This window comes from Zootermopsis nevadensis, unplaced genomic scaffold (assembly GCF_977971745.1).
Source record: "Zootermopsis nevadensis isolate Lab colony 2312 unplaced genomic scaffold, Znev_1.0 Znev_ptg000002l, whole genome shotgun sequence".
In the NCBI taxonomy this organism is placed as follows: domain Eukaryota; kingdom Metazoa; phylum Arthropoda; class Insecta; order Blattodea; family Termopsidae; genus Zootermopsis; species Zootermopsis nevadensis.
The window spans coordinates 15592771-15604802 of NW_028259134.1; the positions used below are offsets into that span (position 1 = coordinate 15592771).

The 12032-nt window shown below is 34.5% G+C and overlaps 1 protein-coding gene across 1 annotated transcript; it reads right to left on the reverse strand.

Moving 5' to 3' along the window:
- Window positions 1-6460: 6460 nt before the first annotated feature.
- Cyt-b5 (Cytochrome b5) lies at window positions 6461-11940 on the reverse strand. Its single transcript, XM_022075140.2, has 4 exons — window positions 11706-11940; window positions 11428-11556; window positions 11012-11079; window positions 6461-9426 (listed from the first exon to the last, which is right to left on the reverse strand). The coding sequence occupies exons 1-4, from the start codon at window positions 11817-11819 to the stop codon at window positions 9348-9350; spliced, it is 390 nt and encodes a 129-aa protein (XP_021930832.1). The 5' UTR covers window positions 11820-11940; the 3' UTR covers window positions 6461-9347.
- Between the last annotated feature and the right edge of the window lie 92 nt (window positions 11941-12032).

Sequence of the window (12032 nt, forward strand, 5' to 3'; positions counted from 1 at the left end):
CTTTCATTTCCTTGTACCGTAAATGATTATGTACCAATATGTTATTATAAATAAAGCTGACAAAAAAATTCTTTTTGTCGGAAAAGTTCAGGGTTACGTTTTTCATCATAAAATAAAGCAAAAAGGAAGCCTGAACGACCTTTATACGAAGGTCGCGGATTGTTTGGAACAAGTACGATCGTTTATTTGAGAAACACATCAACGATCGAGCTTTAATGTGCGGCAAATTCACACACTGACAACGCCATTACTAATGTCTATTTTTTTTAATTTCCGTCTGGCTCAATATCACGACATTTCATTTCGTTGCAGTTTTCTTATCAATATGAACGACCATAATATATATGCACTCAAGTAGATCTGACACATCATTTTATGATTTCAGATTTTTAAACGTTCGCTGCTTCTCTTATCGTTAATTTTGCTACAGTACACGTCGTGCTATTGAATTCAAGGCATTTTGATGTGGAATGAGAATCCAGGTTAGGGAGTTTCATAATTCATATGTTATAGTTACATCTGAAACGTCGGAAAAACTTCTACCAAAACTACGCGATGAAACATCCCAGAAGACAGTCATCTTAAGATGTTGGAATGTTAATTCGGCGAATGTACGTAAAGGATCAGACGAAAAATAATCACATTTTTTTCCCAGATCCTTCGCAGGAACAAAAATGAGCGAACTTGTTAGTAACTGGTAACAAATTACCAATTAATTTCGTGGCGTGGTTATAAGTGTTCTCGGACCGGATGTGGTTCGCAGGCCGCCATTTGGATCACGCTGACTTCAGCCATACAGCGTCGAATTCGACGATGATCCAGAACAGCTAACTGTGAATGATCATGTTATATTTTAACACTTTTCAGGTTATTTCTTTTAACTAAAAACCTTCCGTTAAAAAAGTGGCCTAGCAACATATAACGTCTGCTGCTGAAATGTCATGAAAAGACTTAACAGCCCAGAGATGGCGGAGGGATATTTCTTTAACGACCTTTTCAAACACCAAAAGAGCAGCTGCATTTAGACCAGAAGGGCCACGGTTTTTTTTGAATGAGATATGTCGTGCGTATGACGGAAAGGGTTGAGATAATATCCAATTATTGGAGAGAATCACGAATAATGTAAAAATAATTGTCCTCAGGCCGATATTGGCCCTCCCGAATTCGAAGTAGGAGTTTCCTGGTAAGTGACTTCAAACAAGGTTTGTTTACAGTACTCATACGCATTTGGTCTACGTGACCATTTTATGACGTTCTCACTTGACCATGAAAGAAACAGTAATGACAGCTCTTGAATAAGTAATCACCGACATTTGTTGGGCAACAGAAAAGCTGTTGGCTACGCACGCACTGAAATTTTGCAGAAAGCACAGTCCTCTTTATTCAAGGCCAAGTTCACGTCTAAGATCGAAGTCAGACATATGCGAATTAGTCTAGTGACAAGAGCATACATGCATGACTTTGGCATTAAATGCCATACACGGATAATTTCTATTTAATCCTTGAACAACAGCGTCTATCGTTTCTGTTTCATTTAATCTGTTCTGGACTATATTTTGGGTGTAGATGGGATCTTATAAGGCGGGGAATTTATTGGCCAGAGAATGTGAATTTGGTAAGACTGCTTGGATGGGATCTGTATTTATACAGGGAATCAAAAAAATGAAAGAAAACCCCTTACATTCATGCCCTGCGTTTGCGCCTTAGACCACGGACACTCATGCAACGTTTACCGAGGTCGCTACTTTTATCCTATTTTTCCCACAGGATTTCGTAGATCGTGTTTATTTGAATGGAAAAACATCTCATAGGACGCCTATCCCGAAATTATAAATGCACAAAAATATTCGTTTCTCGGTGAAGTTACAATCCATGATCCTATAGATTGCTCGGCCCTGCTGTCTCCAAATTTCCAAAAATGAAATCGTGGCACAATCCATCATACATTTCAAATATAGCTACTTCTATAGTCGGGGCCGAGTAGTTAGCACTCCTGCTTCGTATTCGGGAGGTAAAGCGGTCCGAATTCGGACTGGAAACCTATTATCCCAGCTGAGGTTTTTCGTGGTCTTCCTCAGTCTACTGAAGCAATTGACGGTGTAGTACTTTAATTAGGCCATGACCACTGCCTTTCCAATTCATTAATTATATCAATAAATTATATACTGACAGCGTCGTTAAATGAACCAATAAATAAATAAAATATAATCTTAGTACGAAGAGGAAACACATCACTAGATTACTCTGCGTTTTTACCATCTACAGATTGGTATATGTGCTGAATAATTGTGTTGAAGCGCTACTAAAATCCACAACGAATCAACTTTTAATCTCATCCAAGTGATCAGTTACGAAAACAAACAACATCAAAGACTGCTGTCTCACTGCTGTGAAAACCTCAAATCCTACAAACAAGATGAACTTGCTGTAATCGTTCTTGTTTTGCAATACTAAATCAATACTTATTTTACGACGCTATATAGCGTCGACTGAAAGGATTATTGTCAATAATGAATTGGAAAGGATGTGGAAGGAATCTGTCGTGGCCTAATTTAAGGTACTGCCGGAATTTTCCTGAAGGCACTGGGCAAAACCATGAAAAATCCGGATAGGATAGTAGGGTTCTGTCCGAGTTTTTAACCCGGGACCTCCCAAACACGAACCAGGAGTGCTAACCACTCGACCACGACATTCAGTCGCTGGTTGAAATGTTTCTTAATGTGTGTGCGGGAAGAACTTAACTGTAGGTGTCTGAGAACCAAATTCTGATGACAAAATCTGGATCTACGAGATGAAATAGGAGAATGGAGAAAATTACACAGTGAATAACTCCATAATTTGTATTCTTTATATAATATTATCACGATTGAATAAACGATACGATGGTCTGGATATGTAGCACGCACAGTGAAGATTGGAAATACACACAGAATTTTGGTTGGATGACATCTGAAGAAAGAATGCATGAAAGTGGGGACAATATTAACATTGATTTTGAGAAAACAGAGTGTGAATGTGGATAATGGATTGAACTGGCTCAGGATAGTACTCAATTACGGTTTTTTTCATAATAACATTCAGATTCCATAATAGCAGAAAATAGGCTAACTAATAATTTTAAAACAAGTAACTAAAATGTATTAAAGAAATAAATTGAAAAAGAGTCAAATATTTTGAGGAAGATAATAAGAAATTGGCATACTTCCCAGTATAAAAAAACATTCTAGTGCATAATCATGCTGATTAAACAGAACATTGAGAGAATGACTTGTAAAAGCCATTACTTGTCAGAGCTTTACAGATTAGATCTGGAAAATTCTTTATTACAAGATAAAGGATTCTACATTAATTAAATGTTGTGCTATAAGCATGAAAATAAGCCATGAATATTAACCTAAGTTACGGTGGATTTCCATAGTCCCTTCTGATGAAGTTCGATTAAATGCAAATTGTTGTCGTATTTTATCAATATGTCATGTGACACAAAACCAAATAATTTCCAATTTAATTTTCATATTCATCAGTTGTCCAAGTTTTTGAATTGTAGAATATCTCTGTAGTTCAATCTCCAAAAAAATGACACTGTAAAGCATCCATATTAGACTATCTGTTAGCCGTTGACAACTTATGTTCCTTTCGGAGACAAAGTTATTTATCCATCCACCCATCTATGAATACTTAATGTATAATGGGTTGGAGACCCATCTTGAATGAATAGCAGTTTCTAACTATTTTTCAACTAGAACTAGTACACCATATAACATTTTCTTCTTCTTCTTTATTACGCCGTCTCCTTTACAGGAGGTTGGCGACACATTATGAACAGGATCCTTCCATCCTTTTCTCGGACTGGGACCCGTTCATATGTTTTTATGCAGGTGATACAGAAGTGGTTTGCCATTGCCTTCTTCTGTGTGTATGGAGTAATTGTTGGGATGCCATGGAGAAACCGGGGAAGCCCCAGAGGAAAACTCCGTGTTGCCTAGACCATGGCCTTGCCCAACACAAGTTATAAATTCGGGCACCGCCGGGAATCGAACCCAGGACCCCAGGATTACAAGGCTAGCGTTCTAACCGCGTGGCGGTCATATAATATTTTACAACTCTGATATTTATACTTGATCTTCTATGCATAATCTTTTAGCCCTGTTAAAGTAATAATGATAATAGCTGCAATAAATATTTAAAAATAAGGAACTAATTTCCAGACACAAACACAGAAGACTTTTACTTACAATAAATAAAATAATGATGTATGAAAAGGTCACAAGAATACATGTCAAAACTGTTTACTACAAAATGAGGTCCAAGAAACTTAAATGCCTCAGAATCATTAGCACATCAAACAAACAATCAGTACAGTGACTCAATGGTAGTATAACATGGTGCATGTTTATAATCCACATATAGAACTTTCTCCAATTACAAATAGCAAAGCAGCGGTCAAATGCGAAGTCAAGTTTCTGTTATAATATTACAAGCAGAGCAAGTAATATTATTCTTACTTCCATGACTCGATCTCCCAAGCAATCTCAAATTCAACTTCAAGTTGCATTTCTTGTTTCCAGTCAATGTCATACTTCTTTATTCAATTTCTCATACAATAGCAGATGACACACTGGGTGATAACAGAAAGGGGGGGAAGTGAACAAGATTTTTTGTATGAAGAGTTCATTTAAAGAAGCCGTTTGAAAGACCATGATAAAGATGGAAGAATTATATTTAAACAAATCTTATGGAAATCAATTCCAAAGAACTGTCAATTCACAACATTTTCCATTATCTGTTGACCTCAATTAATATTCAGAACAAAGAAAATGCTAAATAAGGATCAAGAGAGCCGGTTGTTTAAGCATGCAAATTTTGACATTGAACTAAAGTCACGGACTCCAAACAACACATTTTAATATGTGTAGAAATCATGCTTTCAGTGTTGGACCTATTCACTATTCTTAGTCTTTCTCATAAATATATTCCTGTAGTTAACATGTTATAGCCTTTGAGCTATAAATGTCTTTTGTTTGGTTACCTATTTCATTCACAAAAACATTTTGTTAAAAAAGATTCAGTTCCCCTGATGCATTAAATAAATATTTTCCAAAAATCATGATTACATTTTTATTTATTTTAAACGTATACATTTGCTACTGAAATTTTTGATGTGACTAAGGTACTGATAAGATAAAATGATGGATTCAAAAATATAAATTAGAAAAAATAAGCATTCATCCAGTGATCATGTTTTGCTGACTTGAATTCATGGGTAACCTGCTTGCTTGCATATAACTTTTGCTGGTTTTGATCATCCTGGTAAGATGTTCTCCTTTCTTTCTGGTAAGAAGCAATTACTAAACAAAAGGATCATGACACATTTCATACAAATATCTTTCCTTGAAAAGTTAATGGTCACTTTAGTAGTCAGAAAAATTCCCTGCCACTTATGGAAACTTAAATGATCATTACTGTGATCATAAGGTCCCAAAAATTGTCCATATCCTCAGCCAGATGCATCCATGCATGTTTCAAGCCTTAAGGTACATGTACCATCTATGACTAGGTCTCACAAGTTAACAATATACACCATCTTGACAAAAAAAAAAGTTTCATTGTTACTCTGGTTTGAGAAACAGGAAAACTTCAAAATTAAATGCAATTCAAACTTCAAAACTAGTTTTATCTCTACAGAAAAATGCAACTTCCAACTGAGATGTCTCTGAAAAATAAATTATGATTACTTACAAGTACTTTTAGTATAGAGAACATGAATGTAGGTATTTTAATTACTGATAACTTTCAATGTCTTACCATTTTGATAGAGATACTTGTGAAATTAATTAAAAATAAGGTTTTGTAATATAATAATTTCAGGGACTTCGCCCACATATTACAAGATAAATTACAAAATGTGAAGGATAACTAACTTAAGATTTGGTTGGAGCCTCAACAAATCCAGAGTAGCTTCCTAATTGACATTTCAAATTTTTATTCTCAAAATCACATATTTTCAGTTCACATATTTTTATCCAAGTTTGCTAATGGTTTGAAACAAGTTCAATGTTGTTATCAGCAGCAGGCATATCATTTTCAGAACAAATTTTGTTAAGCAATAAAACTATCATCTTATGTGAAAATTTGCTCTTTAAAAATATGAAAATACAAAGAAAAATACTTGTCATCCCTTGCCAGTTTATAGTCAAACAGAAATTTGTAAGACATCTAAAGTTTTTAAAGGCTGGATTTTATGGGACTGAACTGCACCAAATTTGATCAAAAATTGCAGATAGTTTTAAAGATGAAATATGTGGATGGAAAGATGAACATAACTTTCCATAATGTTTTATGTTTATTTCATACATTATTTGTAGCACATCAACAGATGAGCAAAGGATATAAATTAATCCATTGAACATTTACAATTGGATTGGGAAGGGCAAAACAATGATATAGATGAAACCATAAGTTTTTAGAGTAAAATAACTTTTTTATTAACAAGAACCATAATGCATTACACCAAAAATAATATTTCATATGCTAATGTCTTTCTACAAGAAAACCCAGCTAGCAGCTGACAATTCAACAACAAATTTCTTTGGATAAAAAACCACAAAGCTGCATAATTATCAGACAAAAGTGCACAAGCCCAAAATAAAGAATACAGCAATAGGTACAAAATTCTTTACAGCACAAATGTATTTACTCAGAACATAAAGACTTGAAAATGCATTCTGACTCAAATTGTTCCCATTAAATCTCTTGTAACATACACGGAAAAAGTGACAGCAATGAAATCAAAGTTGAAATCTTTCCAACTTTGACAGTCTCATACATGTATATGAAAATGAACTGATGAACATGTTCTATTTTTCATACAGATAAGCCAAAATAAATGGAAGTAATCAACTGAAGAAATGGAATGAGAAACAGGCAAGGTTGTCTTGCAGCAAGATCATCTAAACTCTGCACCTGAAGTAAAATGAATTAAAAACTTTATATTTCTTGTAATTATTTGTAGCATATTTCATTTTAATTTCTGTATTAACAACACACAGTTGCTTGTCAGAATTGTACTCATGAACTTAAGTGACATGTTATTTTCTGCAGTCTAGACTTTGGAAGCAGTTACCAATGATGAAAGAAAACAATAAAACAAACTGTTTACATTACATACATATAAACAACTTATTAATTTTTTATTATACTTTCAAAAGGAAGATGGGAGAGTAACAGATGCAGATTTAAGTATTTCATGTCAGACACATGAATAGGGTTAAATGACAACAGAGTTACAGATGTAAGCCTTTCTGTCCCTACTCTCACAGTGTTTACTGAGAACACGCAGAAGAGTTTTGAAGAGTGTGAAATAACAGATGAAAAATTAGTTTTCATTAAAATTTTCTATGAAAAGTTTACAAATACCTTTCTACCAACACAAATTTTCAAGTATAGGTAAATGGGCATTACTTTATTTTCAGCACTGACTGAATTTAAAACATATCACATAATTGTTTTTAATATCAGTTTGGAATCGGAGAGATTCCACACTTTTATACTATATGTGAAGGTAGGACACTAGTTGAAAATTGCAGTCTTCTGGTTGTTCCACCGTGTAGTCTGGTAGATTTCCACCCAAAGGACTGCAATCTTCAGACTCACTACTGTGAAAACCGGTACTTGTGGGTTATTGGGACACAAAACGGAGAGGCACGGCCCGGCATCATCTGGATTCATATTTAGCTGAGTTCATGTGGCGGCATACAAATGATAACAGCGATATTTTTAAAACGATTCTAAAATCTATAAGTGAATTTTGGCCTCCGGAGACAGGTAGTAACAACATGCATATCCAAATAAAATATAATAATTTGTCAAGTACCTGAAAACCTCAAATCCTATAGGAAATTAGTTATCCCTGTGCTTAAGCACCATGCCATTTATGACATGAAGCAAAGTTTCATGTATTTTTAACCTTGGCACTATAGGGAAGTGACTGGTCAGCTTCACACTCCAACCACTTTATCTTCAGAGAAAGAGCATCAGAACCATGTAAATAGAAGAATGGGCCAGATGTGGTGCTGACAAATGAAATTTCTGACCTTGCTAGAAATTGAACCTCAGTTGTTGAGTCCATTACCAGTAAAGGAAATACAAAAAAAAAAAAAACTTTCATTTGTGCAACTTCTTGCTGTATCTAGTTCCAAGTGTCTCCAGCCTTCACAATTCTAAAAATATCAATACTCAAGCACTGAAGCTTAAGCAGTTCTGCAGTATAAACTGACGAATTCCTTCCCTTTGTAACTCTGCAACTTGATTTAAACATCCAGAATATATCAGCCCGAAGCTATATATTTTAAATAGATTTTCACTGGGAGGGAGAAAAAACTTCATAATAATCCAGCATATCCTTGTCCATTCAGTTCTTTTAGACTTTTGAAATAAAAGAGAAGAAAGTTAAGTTTAAGTTCCATCTATCAGGATGTGTCTAACAAACAGAGCTGTGGTACCAGGATGCTGTGATTCTCCTTAACCAAAATGGAAGAAAACTATACATTTACAAGAATACAACTGGAAAATATACACAGAATTCAAGTGCCATAACCAAGAGATCTGAAATGGAAGGCTGTAAAAAGATGAATTTCTTAATGATTAGGAAGAAATACATTATAATACTGTTACTGGCACAAACATACTTGTTCTGTTTCAAGATTACTTTACTTCGAAGTCATGATGGACAGTTTTGTTTCCACAGAGGTGGCAATGTACAGATATTGGTTAGAAAACAACAAATACCCAAGTTTGACTATGATGCAACTCCATCAAAATTACAGCCAAAGGGCAAAATTTCAAGTTCTTAAAACAAGCCATTTTTAACAGCAAACTGTTTCACATCTTTAATATTACAGTTTTTATTTTGGAATAAAAAAATTAAAATCCAAATAACATTTTAATTTAAATTAATGTTTTATTTATAACAGTACTAATTACTGTTTGCAGTTCCATCTCTCACTTGACACACTTCCTTTTTTGTTCACAATTGTACTTTATGTGGGGAAGGGACAAAAGCATAACCTAACAAACATTACACTGTGAACATACATAACAATGAATTTAGTTCCCATATACTTGTTTATTCATGATATAGGGCTGAACAACTGTAACAGTTAAAAAAGTACATAAAAAAACAAGTTATAAAAGTAAAGATGATAGCTAAATTATCATTCTATAGGAACAGTGACAGGAAAAACTAACTTCTGCTCTTCCAATAAAACCGTTGTCTTCTGCTGCAAGACATAGGGGGATAACATGCGAGTGTGTGTTCTCGAATCTTGTGATGTTACACTAAATGTGCCTTAGGCAAGGAAGTAATATCTATATAAGATTGTTGCAGCAATTCCAAGAGCGACAGGGACAAGCCATGACTTCCATGCACTGAAACAATTGTCACAAATACTAGTAAAACCAAACAAATGCACACCATTCCATTCTTAATACAAATACACTTTAAATCACCCACATTTTACTTCCATGGTGGATCACATTAAAAAGGATAATAAATACCACAAACACTGCAGTTAATATCATGATAATAATGTACTAGATAAAAATAAATCATTCTTGATTGTAGTCTCAGGACAAAGATGCCATACAGAAATGAATTTTAAAAGTTAAAGATAGTTCTTATACATACATAGTGTACCTGAAGGGTCTGTTCAAACTTTCAAAACGAGTTCTACACAGCAAAACAACACACAAAGTTCATATGAAAATGGGTCCTAAAAAGCTTCCATTTCATGTAATCAAACAGTTTCATACTGGCAATGTATCCAGTTCACATATCTCTTGGCTTTGGTGTTGTGCTTTATTGGTTTCTTAAGAGTACAGTCTCAGAAGGGGAAGAAAAAAAAAAGGTTCACTGTCAATAGACACAGAGCAAAAAGTTCAGATGACACAAGTGAAATGACAGCAGGTGCATCAAAGGTAAATCCAAAGTATGCCTGATTTTTAGTTGTGTCCCAGTGAAGTGCCAGTAAAAACCACTATGTTTGTCTCTCTGTATACATACAACAATTTCAGAACAACCAACCAGAGTTTATGAAATTTGATAATGGGAAGTTTCACTAAAATTTGTCGATACATTCCAATTCTCATTGAAATAAGACAACAATAAGTGGTACTCGGCATGAAATCCTACATGTGTTTCTGTGCTCTGAAGTGAATGGCTGGAGAATTTCCCAGTCACAAAGCTCAAAGGCCAGGGATCTCCAGTATGGGGAATTTCCAGGCAATTCACAAAAGGTCAATACTGGCAAATGCACAATTGTTATGCATACTTTTTCCTTGTTATAACACCCACAGCACAGACTATAACAATCAGTATGTTTCATACCACAATGTACAAGAGAAAAAAGAAATCTGGGGGTTTGTTCTTATAACTTCTGCAGTATGTTCTCTCTCACAAAAAATCAAATAATTTCTCAAGTATTACAGTGTAATACAATTTGTGAAGGCTACTACACATGGCACCATAATTTCAAAGTTTATTAAAGTTTGAGAGAAAAACAAGAATTATTTCTCAGATGATAGAAGAAGCAAGCGCCTGTGAAACATCAGTACACTTCTACCAGACTACGTGGTGCGACAACCCAGACGACAGGTACCTTCAAGACTTTTTATGCATCCTAACAGAATATAATTTATTTACATTCCACAGATCCTTCATAGGCCTAATCCATATAACTAGAACATGTCACAGCACACAGTATCACACCCTCAAAGTCTACTGAAGGTAGTGTACAAATCTTCCATATTTTGCATTCTGGTATATTCAGACACAATGTTCCCAGTAGTGCTGATTAAAGGTATATTGTAAGAGTAAAGAGATCGACACACGTAACTTTGTTTGTATACTGGACCTTGTATATGGATGTTTGCATTTTTGGCTGGTATGGGTAATTGATCATGTAAAATTCAAGTAAGACTATGAACAAAATTATACATAAAAAATGTTATTTACCTTGAATTTCTATCATCCTTTTCTGGTTGCCAACTTAGATTCTTCTCCTGTGTTTCAACTCTATCTTCCTGTAAAAAGCGACACTTGTGAAGCATATTGCATTCACAGTTCATTCTATTTCATTCTCTAAACTGTGCTTTCACACATCCTTCAAGACATAATGAAAAATAATATAGCATATAAAAAAGAGTTTTCTTTAACAGAACAGTACTAGTACAAACCTTTACTTCAGAGCACATATTTTATATTAGAGAAAAATAATCTCTAAAAACAAATGTGTGTGCAAGTGTATTATCTCATTCCAGTATCTGTGCCAGAACTGCAACATGTTCAAAAACTTCAAAACTAAATATTATTGCTCTGAAGAATTCACTGGGAAATTAATTTTGGATAAGGTTAACTTAATTCATATATACCTCAACAAGATCTCCAATTTTATATTTCTTCATCAATTCCCGTGCATCTGTGGAATGACCAACATCTTCAAAAGCTTCTGTACCATCTTTTCCAGCTTGTTCCAATAGAACTTCTTCACCTCCTGGATGCTACAAAATGTTATAACTTTACTATCATACTCACGTTTATAGTTTAATCACACGGGACTAACAGAAGCCAATAACCATACAATCGGTCACAACACGAATATATTCTGCAAGTCACTGCGTATAAATATGTAACAAGTAGTTAAACTTACCTCATTTAGAAATTCGGTTACATTGTATACCGAATTATGAATTATTATCCATCCACTCTGACTGCTGTTGTTCTTTGCCACTTCATCACGTCGATATAATTTCGGATCAGCCATTTCTAAATACACAGATTATTCAAAACCCTACGTTCCTCCACAAAGACGTCTATCGTTATGTTGCGTTTCTCGCACAGCTGTCGCATTCGGAACTTCCCATACTACTAATAAAAACTTGAAAGTCATTTGTCAGGTTAGGTAATGCACGAAATAAACCTCACTATACAGATATATGTATCAGGATATAATTACTCACTTGTTTACAAATATAAC

What these genes read in the sequence shown, in the direction of transcription:
- Cyt-b5 (XM_022075140.2), bottom strand. Translation starts at nt 11,819, where the DNA reads ATGGCTGATCCGAAATTATATCGACGTGATGAAGTGGCAAAGAACAAC. An exon ending in AAATTGGAGATCTTGTTGAG is followed by an intron (nt 11,080 to 11,427) that starts GTATATATGAAT and finishes CGCTTTTTACAG; the next exon opens with GAAGATAGAGTTGAAACACA. An exon ending in AAGGATGATAGAAATTCAAG is followed by an intron (nt 9,427 to 11,011) that starts GTAAATAACATT and finishes CAATTGTTTCAG; the next exon opens with TGCATGGAAGTCATGGCTTG.